Raw genomic sequence first — 19,959 nt, 5'->3', positions numbered from 1 at the left:
AACCAAAGTCCTGTCTAATTTTGCTTCTAGTCTCCCCCCCCCCTCATTTTATTTAGCACCCTATTCTTTTAAGTATGGTGGCAACTAAGATAACACAGTAATTTTATCTCTGGACCATCAGTTCAGATAATCTTTTAAACAGGGCCTTATAATCAGTTTGCAACCATGACATTTAACACTTACAAATATATATTGTCTAACTGAATAATAACAATTACGGCATCTGCCTATTCCAGATCTGTGTGAAAGATTTAGTAAACGGATAAAAATGCTAAATCCAGTCTAAATCTGGCTGGGTGTATGACTAACCATAATAATAATACCCCATATATCTATAACTCAAGGCAGCAAATATACCTAATATTCCTCCCTCCTATTTCTCCCATTTCAAAAATCATATCAGGTGGATTGGATTGATAGAAAGTCACTGGCCAGTTTGATTTGGTATTGGAGTTGACTATTTGTTGTTGTTTTTTTATAATCTAGCAAATAATAAAGGTGAAAATATTTAAATATTTCAGGGATTAATATTAATAATATTAATATATAATAATAATAATAATAATAATAATAATATTCAGGGATTAATACTATGTACTGTATTTACTTTTCAGTACAATATGTGAAATTAATATGATTGATTGATCATGCATCTCATAAGCACAGTAAAATATGAGCATATGGAAGGGATAGAAATTAAGTTGGCATGCTATCTTAATTCCTAAATACTGTTTTGAAATATATAATAATCACAACCTTAACTAAATTGATTGTTAACCCAACAGCTAAAACTTGATAATTGGGATATGAGATTGTTCAAGAAAAATTATAGTATTTCCAATTTTCAAATTGCATCATAAGGTGAAAAGATACAGTACAATGAATACTGATTTGTTTTGTTCTTATTATTGCAGATCTTTCCAGGCTTTCCTTTTCGGCAGGTAAGTTTTTAAAAAAAATAATTTGTACTTCCAGTAAACGGCTCTTGTTATTTGCTAGGTATCAAATTATGATGCAGAATATTGTAATCCAGATAGAAAGTTTTGTTTCTTTTGTTTTAGGCAGAAAATAAGCAGAGTTGTGGTTGAATCAATATGTTTAAAGAATAAATTGCTCTTTGACAATATTAATAATTTCCTAAAAGATAGGCTGTCTAGGCCAGTTTCATACTTTTCTTCCTTTTAAAGGTGAAATTATAATAGGTATCATCAACTAATCCTGTTTTCTTTTGTTCTGCCTTTTAAGTGTCAGGTTATGATACTAGGATTGGAATTTATTATGTTTACATTGTGTTTTAGGATTTTGGTTTTGGATTTTGTGATATATATTAGACCGAGTATACAGTGTTTGTGTGTCTATGTGTGTATCAACTAACATTGGACAATAAATTATCTGACCAAAAAATAGTGAATGATGAATTAAATGATGAGTTCTGCGCCTTAAAGTCATCAGGGTATTTTTGATAGCTACATTCTAGATTCGGAAAACATAACTACATTTGGATTATGTCGCCAGATTAAAAGCAGTATCTCCCATTCTAAACCATAACTTCTTGTTTTGTATGAAATAAACAAGCTCTTATTAATGACTTTTGCACTGTCTAATCCAGTATATATTTGATAAGTATCTCTTAATAGATTCATGAAAATTCAAAATATGCTCAGAAAGTAATTTCAAGGATAGTCTAAAATTCAGATTTTACTCAGATTATTTGTCCTAACCACACAACCTGAAGAGCCAGGCAATAACTACTTGATGCTCTCTTTTAATTCTCCTGTGCATATTTGCCTAGCCTATGCTGAACATTTCTTTTCTTTCTGTTCTATGTGGTTAAAAGGGATTTTATCTGTGCTCCTTGGTCATAGAAAGCAATTTGACAATTGGATTACGTATAGATACCATTTTCTTGCAGTTGCTGTCTGACAATGGTAATCCTGAATGTTTTATCTCGCCTTTGATTTCATAGTTGAACCTTTTTGTAGGAATGATGGAGCGTGTGCCATCAAATGCATTATGTGATTAGATAGTTTGTTAAAACCGCCACATAAGGGAGCTGGCCTACATTTCTCTAATCTCTGTCACAGCTTTGATGTTTTTGCCGCTTACTTTGCTCTTACTTTTTAATTGAGGCCATGAATATGTGACTTGACAATTTGAGAGTGCAAATCACTGGGGCTTGTCAAACCAAGTTGCACAAATTCTATTCCTCTAGAGGTAAATTTGAAGTATCTCGTCATTGTATAAATGCCTACTTCCCCCCCCCCCCCCAATAAGGCCAGGTTAGTATGAACTCCTCCAGCAAGGGAGAGGAGAGGGTTTTTGTTAATTGGATGTACAGCTCAGTTTCAGCATATGAGCTGAACATTCAAGATAAGAATGGATTAATCAGAGGAATCTCACAGGTGATTTATTTCTGTCATCACCATAGAAAACAGATTTTTAAGGTGTTGCACCTTTTCATTTCTAAACTTGCTTCCCATAATTATGGAATATATATAGCAGAATGCTTGAAATGTTATTCTTACACACCACTCTTTGACACACACACATACACACAAACACACACAAACACACACACACACACACACACAAAATTGTAATTGTATATCTTCGAAAAATTCACCAAGTGATTTTCACCACTCAGTGAAATGAGTCAGAGCATGAGAAATGGTTTTTGCTGCTATTATAAAGGCTGCACGGTGCCATTAGATTTGATTCACTTTTGTGTCCTGTCACAGTTATGGATTTTGCATGGAGAAGTGTTACAGAAAGGGTGAATATGTGTTAGGAGATCCCACTATTTCCGTCACAGTTGCTTTAGCCACAGGAGTGATAATACCCCTACTTTGAACCTGACCAGGAAAAAAAATATTTACAACAGAGTACTTAACTATTGTCTTAAATCTAAGAGTATACCTATTTAAACCTAGATGATATTTTTCTGTCCTTGGAAATAAAGATTACACAATAAGAGGTAGAAGTTAGAAGTAAAAAATGTATTGCTGTCACCTCTGAAAGGAAATGGAAATTTTAGGAACTGATTTAATTTTTCTTTCCTTAACTCTAAAAGGTAGGTTGGAGTACATATTATGGGTACTGTCCAAAACAGCTGTTTATCCATGGTAAAATGCCTACCTTAGGAAAATGTAATTGTGCCCTAAGTATTGATTTATAAAGCAGTTTGAAAGCATGCAAACGCAAGTAGATATATAGATACCACTTCAGTGGGAAGGTAACAGCATTCCATGCACCTTGGCATATAGTCATGCTGGCCACATGACCACAAAATGTCTTCAGACACTGCTGGCGCCCTCACTAAGAAATGGAGATGAGCACCGACCTCTAGAGTCAGACACGACTGGATAGGGAAAACTATACCTTAATCTTTATACGGATGGGGTAGAAGGAAATTGGTTTATAAGGATAAAAAGATATAGAGAGGCATAGCAAATGGAAGAGAAGTAACTAGATTTTATTTCATTTCCTTTTTCTTCCATTATCTCATGGATTTAGTTCCCTTTCCTTACAGTTTCTTCCTTTGTTTCTCCACTCTACATAACAATATTTATCACAAAAGGGAATACAGGTAGTCCTTGTTGAACGACCACTTGTTCAGGGTCCTTTTGAAGTTACGAGAGTGATGAACGAGGGGGTCCTTAGGATGGGTACTTGTAATTATGGCTCTAGGGGCATCCCTTCAGTCACATGTTTGCAGTTTGGGTACTTGGCAGTCATCTTTCAGTTACGATGTCGCAGTGCCCCATGGTCACATGATCACCATAATTTCACTGCTGGCTTCCAACAAACAAGTCAATAGGAAAGCCAGCAGAAGGTTGCCGATGGTAATCACATGACCATGGGACGTTGCAACTCCATGGGATTCATCTAACAATGGCAATTGGGACCGCTGCAAATGCCATTATAAGTTGGTGTGGTCACATGATGTCATCCTTTATGATGGCATTGCTTAGTGATGTAGGTTTTGGTCCCATTTACCACCGTTAAGTGAGGACTGTCTGTGGTATGATAGGTGTGTATCAGGGGTGAAGTGCTCCCGGTTCGGACCGGATCGCCTGATCTGGTAGCGATGGCGGAGAGTGGTTCGGAGAACCAGTAGCAAAAATCCCTGCCCCCCCCTCCACATGCCCAGCTGAGCCGCGCAATCATCAAAGGCTTTTTTTTTTTTACTTTTAAAAGCATTTTCTCCTACAGGGCGCCCACGGCAGTCATGCCTGGGTATTGACACGACTGTAGACCAATAGGACCGAGTCCACTGGAACTTTTAGCACCGCCCCTTCCTGCTGTATTCCAGTTTTTCGACTCGGTCTGTACTTGGACAGTCGTGTCTGTAATTTCTTCTTAGTGCTTTGATAACTTCTTAACAAAAAACAAAAAAAAACAACCTTAATTATATAGAATAGAAGAGGGAAGACCTGCTTTGATCGCTGGGCTTCTGAGCGGCTAGGACTGCCGGCTGGCAGCTTCCATTCCTTCAGCGCGCGCACGAGCTCGTTTTATCTTGCTCCGCCGCGTCGCAGCCCCCATTCGCCAGATAGAGCGTGGATTGCTGTTCCTGAAGACCCGCTTTACAGCTGACGGGCGCAGCGCCGCTTTTGCCTTGCCCCTGGAGCCGGCGATCTTCCGAGGGACGCGGTGAGCGATTCATTGGTCTTGGCGCCAAGCCAATTCGTGCCTTTCCCTTCGCGCCCTTTTTTAGCGCCCAGCTCCTTTGCGCCTGGACGGCAGCATAGCCCCTAATTTCGGCGGAATTCGAGCCGGCCATCCGAATCCCAGCTGATCGGCGCTTCTGGAGTTACGCGCTGAATTCAAATCCCTCGCGCGCAAGCCGGACGGCTAGCGAGGAACGGGGCTATTAATCTTAACTTCTGAGGCAATTTGGCGCCATTTTAAACCCTCGGCTTCAAGATGGCTGATGCTTCAGTTCGTTCCAAGGCCAAGGGGAAATGTCACCATCACGATGACCCTGGTGAAGGCCCCTCAACTAGCCACAGATCTAAGGTCAGGGCTCCTTCTTCTGATCGCGCATCCCGCCCAAAAAGCTCTGCCCCCTCCAGGGACGAAGTCAGGCGCCAAAAGGCAATAGAGAAGGCCTTTGACAGGGCCAGTTCTCAAGCAGCAAAGAACCAGCCATCTCAAAATCCAGCTGCTCCAGCCTGTTCACCTCGGGCCTTGTCTCCGGACAAATCTATCCAGGGAGATTCATCCTGTGGGGCTGATGTGGATTCAGTGTTCCCGCCCCCCCCAGAGGAGATCCAGGTTCAGGATCAGATGGGGCCTTCATCCAGTCAGACCATACGGGGAACTTCCAGCTCTGCATCCTCCCAACCCAGCAACCTCCTGCAGGCAACTCAATTGCCCCTGGATCTGCAGGGATCCCTAGCTGGCCTCATCACTGAAGCCATCCGCCAGGGGATTGCCCAGGGCATCCAACAATGTCAGCCAGTCGTTGCGGCTTCTGATACCAGACAGGTGGCCACAAGTTCCCATCATCGCTCTTCTCGCGAGGAGTCAGCTGTTGATGTCTTTGACCATGATTCCGCGAGCCAAGACTCGCTTTCAGAGGAGGGGGAGTTGCCTGAGCAGGACCTTTCTGAGGACGAAGACCTTGAGCCTGATCAGCCAGCATTTGTGGGGCTCTTCAAACCACACATGTTTCGCTCCCTCCTTCACAAGGCTAAGACAACTACCCGCCTAGGGCTCGATACCCCTTCTTCAGTCAATCCATCTGACCAGACTGATCCTTCTTCTGCCTTGTTCCAGGAGCCCAAGGTACATTCAGACATCATCCCGGCTCCAAAGTTATTTTCAGAAGTCCTGAAACGCCAATGGTCTTCTCCCAGCACTGGTCCTATCCCCAACAACTTGGATAGGAAGTTCTACAATTTGGCACCTGAGTTTTCCAACCTCTTGCAGGTTCCAACTGTGGACTCTCCCATCATAGCATTGTCCACTTCGGCTCCCCCAACGGGGCCTCCAGAGGATTATCTGCGACCTGAAGAGAAGAAAGCTGAGAGGTCCCTTATCAAAGGCCATCAAGCCTCCGCTTGGTCTATCCAAGCCTCTTCAGCGGCATCATTCTTTAATCGCGCGGCCATTTTGTGGTTGCGCCAGCTTCAGGACCGCATTCCTGCCTCCGACCATCGTTCCCACCAGGACATTATTAAGATCCTTGCGGCAACGGAATTCTCAGCGGATGCCACTCTCACCGCCTCTCGATTTTCAGCCAAGGCCATTGGTACGTCTATTACATCACGCCGTCTCCTTTGGCTCCGGAATTGGCAAGCGGATGCAAGAAACAAGTGGCGGCTGGCCTCTTTTCCCTATTCGGCTGACAGGTTATTCGGTGCTCCGCTGGAACCTTTGTTGATCGAAACGAAGGACCACAGGAAGATCCTTCCTTCCATAACCCGGCGCTCTGATTTTCGCTCCCAGGGCTCCTTTCGTCCTTCCTCCTTTCGGGGCTCCGACTCCAACTTCTCTCAGCACCGCTCTCCCCGCTCCCTCCCTTCCAGAACTTCCCAGCACTTCGGACACCAGGTCAGACAGGGATCCCGTTTTCCGCCTAAATCCTCCTTTCGGGGGGGGAGGGGTCGCCCCTTCAGACGTTCCCGCTAACGAGCAGTCTGATTCTATGATTGGGGGTCGTTTATCCAAATTTTGTGACCAGTGGGATTCATCTGTATCTGATATTTGGGTGAGGGATACAGTACGATTTGGCCTTAGACTTGAATTTCAATCCTGCCCTCCTAACCACTATCTCCCCTGCCCTGTCTCTCTTGATCCTATAAAGAGGACCAGAGTCAACCAGGCTATTCAACATCTCTTAGCCATCAGGGCAATTCAACCTGTGCCCTATCCAGAACGGGGCAGGGGTTTCTATTCCCGATTATTCCTGGTCCCCAAGTCCTCGGGTGGTTGGAGGGCTATCCTTGATTTAAAATCTCTTAATCGGCACGTCAAGTATCGCCGTTTTAAAATGCAGTCACTCCAAACCATTCTGCTCTGCATTAGGCGAGGGGACCTTATGTCCTCCATTGACCTAACGGAAGCCTATCTCCACATCCCGATTTACCCTCCCCACCGTAAATTTCTTAGGTTTTCCTACAATGGCCAACATTTCCAGTATACGGCTCTGCCCTTTGGCCTTTCCTCTGCCCCTAGGGCATTTACTAAGGTCATGGCAGCCCTTATCGCCCACATTAGTTCTATTCCTATTCGGACACTCTTTTATTTAGATGATATTCTTATACTTTCCCGTTCCCTAGACCGGGCCCAGATTGATCTGGACCGGGTGGTGTCCGTTTTGCGACTGCATGGCTTCTCCATTAACTGGGACAAAAGCCATCTGTCTCCGACTACATGTCTCCAGCACCTGGGGGCTATCATTAATTCTGCTACCCTTCGAGTTTTCCTATCACAGGAGCGCCAGTCGAGTCTTTCTGACCTAGCCTCCAAGATACACAGGCGGGGCTCCGCCTCTCTATTAGACCTCTCTAGCCTCTTAGGCAAAATGGTCTCCGCTTACGGCATCGTGCCCTGGTCTCGCCTCCACAGCAGGGAGCTGCAGTGGCTGCTGCTCCCTTTCCAACGGCGTCGGACCAGCACTTCGACATCCAAGATTGTCCTGCCTCCGGCGGTTCGAGACTCTCTGACCTGGTGGACATCGTCAGCCGTATCCCAGGGCTCTTCGTTCGGGGATCAGTGTTGGACGACTCTCACCACAGATGCCAGCCTCTCGGGCTGGGGGGCACACCTGGACTCACATTTGGCTCAGGGTCTCTGGTCCGACACGGAACGGACCCAGAGCATCAACGTCCTGGAATTGAGGGCCATTTACCTGGCCCTCCTCAGTTTCAAGCCTCTTGTTCTTGGCCGGGACGTCCTTGTTCTCACGGACAATGTCTCGGCCAAGGCCCATGTCAACCGTCAGGGCGGGACTCGCTCCAGGGCCCTGATGCGAGAGGCTCTCCGATTGGGTCTTTGGGCGGAGACCCATCTGTCATCTCTGCGGGCCGAACACATTTCGGGGTCCGCGAACTCCACAGCGGACTCTCTCAGCCGCTCCCTCATCGATCCAGCCGAGTGGAGTCTTCACCCTCTCCTGTTCGAGGAACTGTGTTCTCGGTACGGTCGTCCCTCTGTGGACCTGTTCGCAACATCCAGCAACCGCCAGTTGCCCCGCTTCTTTGCCCGATTCCCTTCTCCGGGAGCGGAAGCGATGGATGCCCTCCTGAGCCCCTGGCCCCACGAACCTCTTCTCTATGCCTTTCCCCCTCTACCCATTATCTCCAGGGTTCTTCGGAAAATGGTGGCGGAGCGGGCCGAGCTCCTCCTACTGGCTCCACACTGGCCCCGGCATCCCTGGTTTGCCGACCTCTTGGCCCTGTCGGTTGCTCCCCACTGGAGGATCCCGGACGACAGGATCTCCCTTCATCAAGGTCCTCTCCTCCACCCGAATCCTCAGGCCTTCCAACTGACCGCATGGCGGCTGAGCGGCTCCTCCTAACCAAAGCTCATGTTCCTCCGGATGCGATCCCCATCATCCAGGCAGCTCGCCGTCCTTCTACGCTCCGAATTTATGAATCCACTTGGCGAGTGTTCTCCGCCTGGTGTCGTGGAAAAGGCATTTCGCCTACCGACGCTTCGGTGCCTCATCTTCTGGGCTTCCTTCAGCAGGGGTTTTCTGCCGGTCTTGCCCCTAATACGCTCAGGAGGCAGGTTGCCGCTTTGTCATCGATTCTTTCCTGCTCATCAAACACACCCATTACCAATGATCCGCTCATCAGATCCTTTTTGAGGGGTGCGACCAATCTCCGTCCTCCTACGGTTCACCGTTTTCCATCGTGGGACCTAAACAAGGTCTTATCCGCCCTAACCGGTCCACCGTTCGAACCCTTACGGGACGTTGGTCTCAAGTTTCTCTCGTTTAAGGTGGCGTTCCTCGTTGCTGTGACTTCTGCACGGCGTATTTCAGAGCTTGCTGCCCTGTCCGTGCGCTCTGACCTCTGCATTTTTCACACGGACAGGGTGGTTCTTCGTCTGGACCCGGCATTCGTCCCGAAGATTAACACCATCTTCCACAGGTCACAGGAGCTCTCGCTTCCGAACTTCTGCCCTTCTCCCCGTCATCGCCAGGAGTTCCTTTGGCACAAGCTGGACGTCCGCCGGGCCCTCAAGATTTATGTTGCCCGTACTGCATCCTTCCGACGGTCAGAAGCTCTTTTTCTATCCTTCCAGCCTTCGACTATGGGTTCCCGTGTCTCTTCAGTTACTATAGGGCGGTGGCTCAGAGCTACCATTGCACTGGCCTATGAAGCACAGTCCCTGCAGGTGCCAGCTAACATCACAGCACATTCAACCAGGAGCGCTTCCACCTCCGCTGCCTGGTCCACTCAAGCGCCTCTGGAGGAGATCTGCCGGGCCGCTACGTGGTCGTCTGTGTCTCCTTTCATCCGGCACTACCGTCTGGATGTCTATGCGTCAGCGGACGCGGCCTTTGGCAGGAGAGTTCTACAGCAGGTCCGGCCTCTCCCTCCCTAGGAGACATCAGGCTTTGGTATGTCCCAGGCATGACTGCCGTGGGCGCCCTGTAGGAGAATGGGCGTTGGTCTTACCTGATACGCCTCTTCTCTGACTGGCGCCCACGGCAGTCAGCCCCACCCGTTCCGGCCGTCCCTGGGTTCGCTGGGTGGGAATTCTTTTACCCTCTGCTTTATCTTACAGACACTTTAGTCCGCTGGACAGCCTCGCCTCAAAACTGGAATACAGCAGGAAGGGGCGGTGCTAAAAGTTCCAGTGGACTCGGTCCTATTGGTCTACAGTCGTGTCAATACCCAGGCATGACTGCCGTGGGCGCCAGTCAGAGAAGAGGCGTATCAGGTAAGACCAACGCCCATTTTCTACAACCTCTTCGGCTGAAGATGTTGTAGAAAAAATGCTTTTAAAAGTAAAAAAAAAAAAAAAAGTTGGCCACGTCCACCCAGTCACATTACCCTCCACCAAGCCACATCCACAGAACCGGTAGTAACAAATTTTACATTTCACTACTGGTGTGTATGAATGTGTATGCATAAAGAATGTAAGTCAGTGATTTTTCTACAGCTACATTTCAGCTGGAGTCCCAAGTCAGATATCTGCAGGCATATTGAAAACACCAGGTTTCTGTATAGGAACTTACTTTATTACTTCCAAGAAAATTCTTCCTTTTTGTTTCTCAAGTTGTGGAGAGTTTGCGATGTTTCCACAGATTACTAAAAACTGAAAAACCTTGGGTGTTTGTATAAAAAGAGCCTGTAGTACAGTGGACTAAAGCACTGATATTAACATCTGCTGCTTGCAATTACTGCAAGTTCAAATCTCACCAGGCTCAAGGTTGACTCAGGCTTCCATCCTTTCTAAGGTAGGTAAAATGAGGACCCGGATTGTGGGGGCAATAAGCTAACCTTGTATAAATATACAAAAGTATGAAGGCTATTGCTTAACACATTGTAAACTGCCCTGAGTCTCCGGAGAAGGGTGGCATATAAATTAAAGCAAAAACAAAAACAAAACAAAACAAAAACATCTCTAATGCTAGATTCAGTGGACATCCTTTTAGTTGTTTCCTTTTTATTGAGAGATGAATTAATGAATGAGAGGTAGGATTTTTGTATCTCTCCAAATGGCTGAGAGGAATTGAAGCATAGTATGTCTACAGTAAATGCATGCTTGAGAAGGCTGCTATATTAAGACCAGGAAGTTCTTAAGCACTTTTGGTCCAGCCATTATTAATTATTCACACAAAACAGATTCTTAATCATTACCACAAAACCAGAGTGTTGTTTTTGGAACAGTCAAATACAAATCTCTGTATTTTATCTGTTGCTTTTTTCAATTTAAAGAAATATCTGTTATTTAAAGAAAAGTAGACTTTTCAATTCTGTGGTGCTTCAGTTTTTGATTCATCACAAACATGTTTGCAGGAGTTTTCATTGGAACATTCAGTTCGATTGAAATGATACAACAAATGGATCTCAACATTGTTTTGTGTGTGCATGCAGACCTCTGTTTTATTCATAGATCGTAAAAATCATTTCATTCATTAATACATTTTAATGTTATATTTACTTTCCAGCAAGTTCTGTATTAAAGCTTAATATATGAAGACTTAAATGTAAACAGCCTCCCTTCCCACTGGCTATTTTCTTGCATTCTTTGGTAAGAAATGCAAGATGAGAGAATATTTGAGCTACTGTAAGGATGACAATATGCTTTCTTTTCCTTTTCAAGGGCTTTGAAACTCCTCAAAAGGAACTTGACACGAAATAATCTCATTCACTCCTCTTAATTCTGGGGACCAGAGACTAATAAACCAGAACAGATGTCATCCATCTGTGGCACATCTGTCTTCTGTTTTATGCCAATGTGTAAATTATAATTCCATGGTAGTCTGTGATTGACTAAAGTTAAATGCTGTAATAATAAATATTACAGTATAATGTTTGCAGTAGGAGGACATGGAAATTTAGGTTCATCACACAGAAAACTGTGTCCTGTCTGCTTTATTCACAGATGGGTTAGGGGAAACTGTTGATTTTATTTATTTATTTATTTTAAGTAAAACATATTTGCCTTTACTGTGGCATGAAAGAATAGAATTTCACTGTAACTTGATATGGGTACTAAATCCATTAAAAATAATACATGACACTTGGGGTAGAGCAGTTAAAAAAAATGTTGTAAGCAAACCAAAGTCTAACCCTTTGAATTAGTTGAATTGATAGGAAACAATGAAAATAATATTGTCAAATTCAAGTAATATGTGGATTAGTGAAATACCACAGAAGTTCAACACAATTGTGTTTGTTTTCTAAAAAGCGAATTTTTAAAAAATGTTGTAAAAATGTAGCTGAAAGAGAAATAAAGGTACAAATTACCTAAAACCTACCTACTTTCCTTCCTTCCTTCCTTCCTTCCTTCCTTCCTTCCTTCCTTCCTTCCATCCATCCATCCATCCATCCATCCATCCATCCATATCAGCTACAAAAGTACCAGCTGTTTTCAAAGGATGCCATATGATTTAATTAGTACTTGATTGATCAATTGGATTCAAGGTTGCCCAACTTGAAAAAGACTAGGTGGATTAGAGGATTTAATTAAAAAAAAACTTTATAATTTTCTTTATAAAAATAAGATTAACTATTAATTTACTAATATCTAGAAATAAGAACAACAAAAGGAATCTCAAATCTATGGGAAAAGAAGTGCAACCCAACTGTAAGAGATGTAATCCGTGGAAATACTGTTAAAATCAAAGAGAAGTAAGAAAATTAAATTTTAAATAATTAGAAGAAAAAAGCTAGAGAGGTATTTGGGACAGGGGGACAGGAAAGAATTTGAAAGAAAACTTGTTCGATTACGCAGAATATTTTAATATTGGTTCTATTTTTTATAGTATAAATCTTAGAAAGATTTTGTAATACTCTTAAATTGCTAGAAAATAGCAAATGCATGCAAATTCTTATGGATAGGTTTTAGCCTTCGTGCTGGTACCATATTGGACTTCATACTTCTGCTGTATCATTTGAATTTAATATGGCCAAAAAATGTATTAAGCTTCCCAGATACAAAATAAAAAATAGGACATCGGATTAAACTGAAACCATACATTCAGAAACCTCTCTGTGTTACTATTAGCTATTACGCTAATGGTTATTTGAAGTACTTTGAACACAGAAATTGCAGGAAAAATTAGCATCTAATTTCCACAATAACATGAGTGACATTGTATTATCTTTGTTTCTAATAATGTTTATCCTGCTGGTTTTTTAAATTACTCTTAAGAAGTTTAAATGGAAGCTGGTTCATGAATAGGAATGAATGAAATAGTAAAAACACACTTTATTTTGCCAAAAAGTGCTTTGCAGAAAGTATTTCAGCAGAAAGCATTAACAGGTTTTTTTTAAACCACCAGAAAAACTCCCAGAGACAGTTACATAAAATATTATTCGGTTGATAGCTTTGCTACTCCTGTGTAAAAATTCTTTAGGCAACAGTAATCTTTTGATAACAGATAAGATGTTAAGCAAGACAGTATCCATAGGATGGATGGCAAATCTAAACAGCATACTAAAAAGCAGAGACATCACCCTCCAACAAAAGTGCATATAGTCAAGGCTATGGTTTTCCCAGTTGCAATGTATGGCTGTGAAAGTTGGACCATAAGGAAGGCTGAGGGCCAAAGAATGGAGGCCTTTGACCTCTGGTGCTGGAGAAGACTCCTGCGATTCCCTTGGACTGCAAGGCGATCAAAACGGTCAGTCCTAGAGGAGGTCAACCCTGACTGCTCTTTAGAAGGCCAGATCCTGAAGATGAAACTCAAATACTTTGGCCACCTAATGAGGAGGAAGGACTCCCTGGAGAAGAGCCTAATGCTGGGAATGATTGAGGGCAAAAGAAGAAGGGGACAGCAGAGAATGAGTTGGCTGGATGGAATCACTGAAGCAGTCGGCGTGAGCTTAAATGGACTTCAGAGGATGGTAGAGGACAGGAAGGCCTGGAGGAACATCGTCCATGGGGTTGCGATGGGTCGGACATGACTTCGCAACTAACAACAACATCCATAGGAGATGTTGTTGTTCTGAATTCTCCCTCTTTCTGATGTTGCTTGTGTTGGCTAGTGGATTCGGAGCAAACGCACTGGGGAATAAATGTTTGAAAGATACAGATAGTCCTCGATTTACAACAGTTCATTTAGTGACCGTTCTAAGTTACAACGGCGTTGAAAAAAATGACTTATGACCATTTTTCATTCTTATGACCGTTGTAGCATACCTATGGCCATGTGATCAAAATTCAGATGCTTGACAAACTGACTCACTGTTGTGACCCAGGCCCACGTAGTTGATATTAAATGCAAAACAGTTCCAAAGCACAAACAGATTTTATTAAAACAACTGAGAATTAATTCATTCTCAGCGTATTCCAAATTAAATGAAAGCAAAGTCCTCAAAATACCAGTCTTTAGTTTATCTCTGACCTTGTGATAATTAGGCAAACTGCCAGAGACTTTTCTTGGCAACAGTTCAGGAACAGAAGAAATAACTACAGCCAAACACGAAGCAAATCTCTCAACGGCTGTTTTCTAGCCAAAAGTTTTTCTGTTTTCCGGCAAAGAGGCCAAGAGCCCTTGCTGGTCTTTTAAGCCTCATGGGAGGGGCCAATCATCTCTTGGCCCTACTCCCGAGTAGTCTTCTCTGCTTTAGCTGCTCCTGCCTTCTGGCAGCTCTTCTCATGCCTGCACTAGGAACAGGCTCCTCCTGTTCCTCTGCCTCTCTACTGTCAGCCTCTGGAGGCTCCGGAGTCTGCGCATCACTCCCCGATGGCCCTGGCCCCATCTCTGCCTCCGACGAAGAGCCCTCATCCGGGCCTTCCCCAGCCTCCATGACTGGCTCATATTCTTCCTCAGCCTCATTGCTCTCCAACTCCACTGCCAGCTCCGCAGGCTGCTGGCGGCCCACAATACTCACATTTATGACAGTCGCAGTGTCCCAGGATCAAGTGATCAACTTTTGCAACCTTCTGACAAGCAAACCATATTCACTTAACAACCATGTTAGCCAATTTAACAACTGTGGTGATTCACTTAATAAATTTATCACTTAATAACATAAATTTTGGGCTCAATTGTACATCACATGACTTTGGCTCTGGCTGATCAGAGATAGCCATCATTTTGTGTATGCCCTCTGTCACAATATTTTTAAACTCTGCACTTTACTGTTAGCTGTTTAGATTTAGACAGTTGGTAAATAAATAAGTAAATAAATAAGGTCTTGGTTAAGAAATAGCACCCTAGATGAACTGCAAAATGTATGGTTGAACCAGATAATGGTCTTTGTGGCGAATGAGCATTGAATTTGAAGGTTAAAAACTTTATTGTTTAAAATCTGCCAGTTATGATGGATTAAATTTGTACTAAAATGACTGATTAAACTGGTATGATATAACATGCCTGAACTGAATTTATAACTTCCAATAATAAATTGTGATTTTCTCTTTCAACTTTACTAATACTGATTTATTTAGCTTGGCATACTTAACCACAGACAGGACAAATTTAGCAATAAACAAACATTGGATTCATTGATTCAATAAACATCCGTTGCTCCATAAAGGAAAAAGAAAAAAAGGAAAAAAAAAACCCAGCCCAAATTAAGCATGCTATAATAAATATTAAAGCTAAGCATACGAGGGTGTTTCCTGCAGGTTAAAAAAACCTAATGTTGGTATGTTCGTTTTTAATGAAACATATAAGTAATAATGCATCTTCTATATCTCAGAAACAAATACTTTTCCAGCATTTAATTTACAACTGACATCTTTTTTCCTCTTCATTGTTAGCCAGTTTCACACAGCAGCTGGGGAAGAAAATTCCACTGGGAGACCATGATATTTATGTTTATTATACCATAAACACTGGGCTTCTGCTAAGATGCACCTGCTGTAGCTCTTAATTGTGTTGAATGTAAAACAAATAAAAAATGTCTATGTCCCATTTTTAATATTCACTGCTGAAAAAATGTAAAAGTTCTGTTGCCTTCAGAGGAAACTTCCTTTCCTTTTCTACCTCTTATCAATTTTTCTATAGCCATTTTAGTGCTCCATTGCTCTGAGTTTTTCAAGTTCTGCCTTTTTGTATGTGCTATAAGTAGTTGGTTGCTGCACCATCTGTTAATGATTCTGCTTGGTGAAGATACTTCACCTCGGGGGCTGGTAAGAATTCGGAATCCAGAATGGTTCAGAAAAGTAATTGGGTGTCTACCTCAATTCAGCTGGGTATAGTTAGTAATTCTGAGGTAGCAGCTGTTCCCCTGCGCATATGAGACATTCACGAAGTTCCCTTTCAGAAGCTGATGAGATTTTAAAAAGCCCCAAATAAGAGTTCATAGGAATTTCACAATCTAACACTGCTAATAAATAGAAGTGAGATGATATTGCAGCGCTTTTTAATTCAAGTATATATTGTACACAGGGCATGATTAAGTTTTTGCAGTTATTCAGACCTTTCCTGATTGGACTGTTAGAAGTTCCATTACAGATACCCTGTTTCCCCCAAAATAAGACATCTCCTGATAATAAGCTCAATCGGGCTTTTGAGCACATGGCAATAAGGCCAAGCGCTTATTTCAGGGTTCAAAAAAATATAAGACAGGGTCTTATTTTCGGGGAAAAACGGTAGTATAACCAGAATTGGATGTAAAACATTGGAATTTTGCAAGTATATTTTTAACTGAGGTTACGGCATAATTCAGATTCCTCCAGTTGGATTGAAGATGTTGGGAAATACGGCTCAGAAAGAAGCAAGGAGCCCTCGTTTCCCCATTGACTTTGCTCATCAGAAGCTGGCTGGGAAGGTCACAAATCGTAACTACATGCCCTGGAATGCTATAACCATCATAAATACATAAATCTGATCATGTGACCAGTGCAGTTGTAAGTGCGAGGACCATTGTAACTTTGAACAGTTGCTTAAAGGAATAGTTGTAGGTTGAGGATTGCCTGCACCTGGATGTAGAGTGTGGGTCAGGCACTGTGACTTTTTAAAGAACTTGCCTTTGGTAAAACCAAATAACAGATTATAGTGGAGATATGAGGGAAATGTGAGGATGTGATACAAGAAATAGAGGAATTCAGCCACCCGATACTTTTAGTCAAATGCAGAGGAATACTTCGGAAGGGGAAAAAGAGGAAGGAGGGCGGGAAGACGGCAGCATTGATCAGAGGATAGTTCTGCTATGGTTCTGAGACAAAACAGTTAAACAGTTACAGAATGGAGTTGGAAGGGACCTTGGAGTCTTCTAGTCCAACATCCTTCTTGTCCAACCTCCTCCTTTACTTCAGGCCCAGCCTTACCACTGTCTTCGATGTTCATCTCTTGGAGCAGGGGTGTCCTATCTTGACAATTTTCAGACTTGTGGTCTTCAACTCCCAGATTTGTTCAGAATGGTCTAGTTAGAACATAGACTGGAGGATAATAGATTTGGAAGGGACTTTCAAGGTCTTCTAGTCCAACCCCCTGCTCGAGCAGAAGACCCTATACCATTTCAGACAAGTGGCTGTCCAGTCTCTTCTTAAAAACTCCAGTGATGAAACACCTACAATGTCTGAAGGCAAGCTATTCCACTGGTTAATTGTTCTCACCATCAGGAAATTTCTCCTTAATTGTAGGTTGCCTCTCTCCTTGATAAGTTTCCATCCATTGCTTCTTGTGTTGCCTTCTAGTGCTATGGAAAATAAGTTGACCCCTTCTTCTTTGTTGCAGCCCCTGGAAGACTGCTATCTGTTCACCCCTAGTCCTTATTTTCTCTATAGTATACCCAGTTCCTGCAACTATTCTTCTAGTTACAGTTAATTTAGAGTAATATTTCATGGATATGGATGGAATTTAATATCACAAACTTCCCAGTTCAAATTAAAACTTGAGCTTGTTTCTTTGGGTTTTTGTGTACATAGTGAACTAATACATTTTGGACTTGAGAGAATGAGGCAGCATAAGACTTAGGTTTAAGGAATTGTCATGTGGTTTACACCTGGGGAGAACATTCTTAAATGTTTTTGTTTTTCTTTAGAGAAACTACAGGCAGGACATTCTGGTTTGTTCAAATTGCAATTCAGTTAAATCACACTGCAGTTCTAGAAGGTGTAATCGTTATCTTAAAGATGGGAACAGTAAATGCATTTGCCCTGAAATATCTATGAAGATTCTCAATCATCCAGATCGATTCTGAAGTAGCTTGTTGGATGAGAAGTAAAAGGTTTTCAAAGGAAAAAAAAAATCAAGAACATCCAGCTGCCTTTTGGGACTTACCTGAAATACTTTTGTACAAAATGTGACTTATATGACAGTGTACAAGAGAATATTTGTAGGTCAGGGTTGAACTGTGGGATCCTTGGCGATCGCTGAGCTTGGTTGTTTTCTTGCAGATGTTTCATTACCCAACTAGGGAAGATCATCAGTGCTGGAAAGGGTTTGGTAATGAAACATCTGCAGGAAAAACAACCAAGCTCAGAGAGCACCAAGGACCTCATTGACTGACTGTTCTGACCGGCAACTCTTCAAAGGTCGTGAACCGTCTCCTCCTGTTCTTCTGATCATTTCTACAAACAACGCCATAAATGTTTTTACATTTTGCACATCATAAAAAATGTACTACAGCTATTCTTTTCTTAAACATTTGCTAATGACAAAGAATCGAATGCCCTTTGTGAATGGAACTGTTCATTCCCTATCCTGGCTATGCAAACATTCAGGTTTTGTCTACACCTCTTGGAAAATGGCAAGGTGAAGTGTTATTTCTCTTGAGTGGCTTGGATTTCTTTTTAATTGATAAAATATGAAGTTTGTGAGTATTACTAGATCCATGTCTATCACTTCAACCCCCAAACGGACTTGGGAATCTGTAGGTATCTTTTGTGATTTGTGATGGTCATGCAGAGGTGTTAACGTATCAGGACTCGAGTTCTGATCCTTTTGTACACGGGTGGTGGTATTTGTGGTACCTTCTCCCAGCCTATTCTCTCTTATGATGCCTCACTGTCATGCTGATCATGATTTGTCAGGGTAATTAAAGCTGAACAGCCATTTTAAGACTGAGGATGAGTCAAGCTGTCTATATAAGGGAGGCCATGAGAAGGCGTATCTCTCTCCTCGTGTATCTCTCTCCTCATTGTGTTCTATCTGCATTGTAGTTCTCCGTGTAGAGTTGAAGATTGCTTGCTTGCCTGGTATGTGCCTACGACATATATGTCTGTATATAGAAATCTTGTATATAAACCACTGTTTGTAATGGCAAAACCTCTGTGTCCTGTATTTTGCTCCTGGGTTGTCTCAAAATAGTAGTCACGCTGTAAACACTCTAACATGATTCCTCTTGGGCAGAGATAAGCCACCATTTCCAGTGTTCTGGTACATCTCCTGCATTAGATGAATGTCAGATGTGCCCGCATTTTGAAGATAGTTCTAAGACATTGTTACTATCAGGAAACAGGTGAAGAAATAACATATTCCTCCTGCTATCCAAGTAACACTGTTAACTCCCGTCCAATACCAAATACTCATTGGACCCTGTCTACCGCCTCTAATCCACTTCCACCTTCCATGTATTCAAGAAGGCATCAGTGGCAATTTTTTCATTATTTTCGACCGCAGAAATGCAGTGAGATTTCTACTGAGAGCTTATTCCCTGTCGGTTACTTCAATGAAGGCTGTGAATAAATGTCATTGAATTATAGTCATGTTAACAAGATGAGATGTACTAAATAAATGGGGATTCACTCTCTTACGTTGCCAAGTCTTTAGAACGTTCGTTTTTATGCCTGACACCGGTGGCCATCTTACACTTTAACAGCAAAGAATGATTTTAGATATAGAAAAAAAAAAAATTGGATTATTTCCTCAAACTGTTGTGCAGTTTGATTACCTTGAATATGTTCAGGGATATCATTTGTGGATTGAATGACCCGTGCAAATCAGGCATTCCACATAGGATGAAAGATGGTCTCATATTTGCTGCATGTTGGGTTACTTTTCTTGCTATCCTTACGCATCTCTTATGGTCTCAGCAGACACCTTTGTTATTGTGGGCTGTTATTGTCCCCATACATGGCTTCCCACTTTTTTAAAAAAAGGAAATGTAAATATCAGCCTTTGTATTCCAGATGGCTCTTAAACTTGCTTGGGAAATAAACATAGAGGGTGGTTGTGTTTTAGGGCAGTGGCCCCCAACCTTTTGGGGACCAGGGGCCGGTTCCGTGGAGAGAGGCTTTTCTGTGGTCTGAAGGAGGCATGATTTCGTGTGCTGCCATGGATGGGGCTTCACTTTTTTGCGATGGCTCGGTTTCTGGCATGCTGTGGCCCGGTGCCAGTTCATGAACGGGGATTGGGGACCCCTGTTCTAG

At 42.7% G+C, this 19,959-nt stretch overlaps 1 protein-coding gene across 23 annotated transcripts in view; it reads left to right on the top strand.

Annotated features, from left to right (window-relative positions):
* The window catches only part of PTK2 (protein tyrosine kinase 2), a 239,852-nt gene that overhangs the window by 61,890 nt on the left and 158,003 nt on the right, over window positions 1–19,959 (top strand). For 18 of the 23 annotated variants that reach the window (XM_087890946.1, XM_087890944.1, XM_087890943.1 and 15 more), the window contains one exon: window positions 915–941. The exons of the other annotated variants lie outside the window; for them this stretch is intronic. Coding sequence is in view for 2 of the 18 variants with exons in the window: in XM_087890926.1 (XP_087747052.1) it covers window positions 915–941 (27 nt within the window). In the remaining 16 variants the exon portion in view is untranslated. The remainder of the gene's footprint in view (window positions 1–914; window positions 942–19,959) is intronic. 23 annotated transcript variants of the gene reach the window in all.

The sequence above is a fragment of the Pantherophis guttatus genome, chromosome 3 (assembly GCF_059756535.1).
Source record: "Pantherophis guttatus breed Tessera chromosome 3, ASM5975653v1, whole genome shotgun sequence".
In the NCBI taxonomy this organism is placed as follows: domain Eukaryota; kingdom Metazoa; phylum Chordata; class Lepidosauria; order Squamata; family Colubridae; genus Pantherophis; species Pantherophis guttatus.
This window is presented reverse-complemented; position numbering and strand designations above follow the sequence as displayed.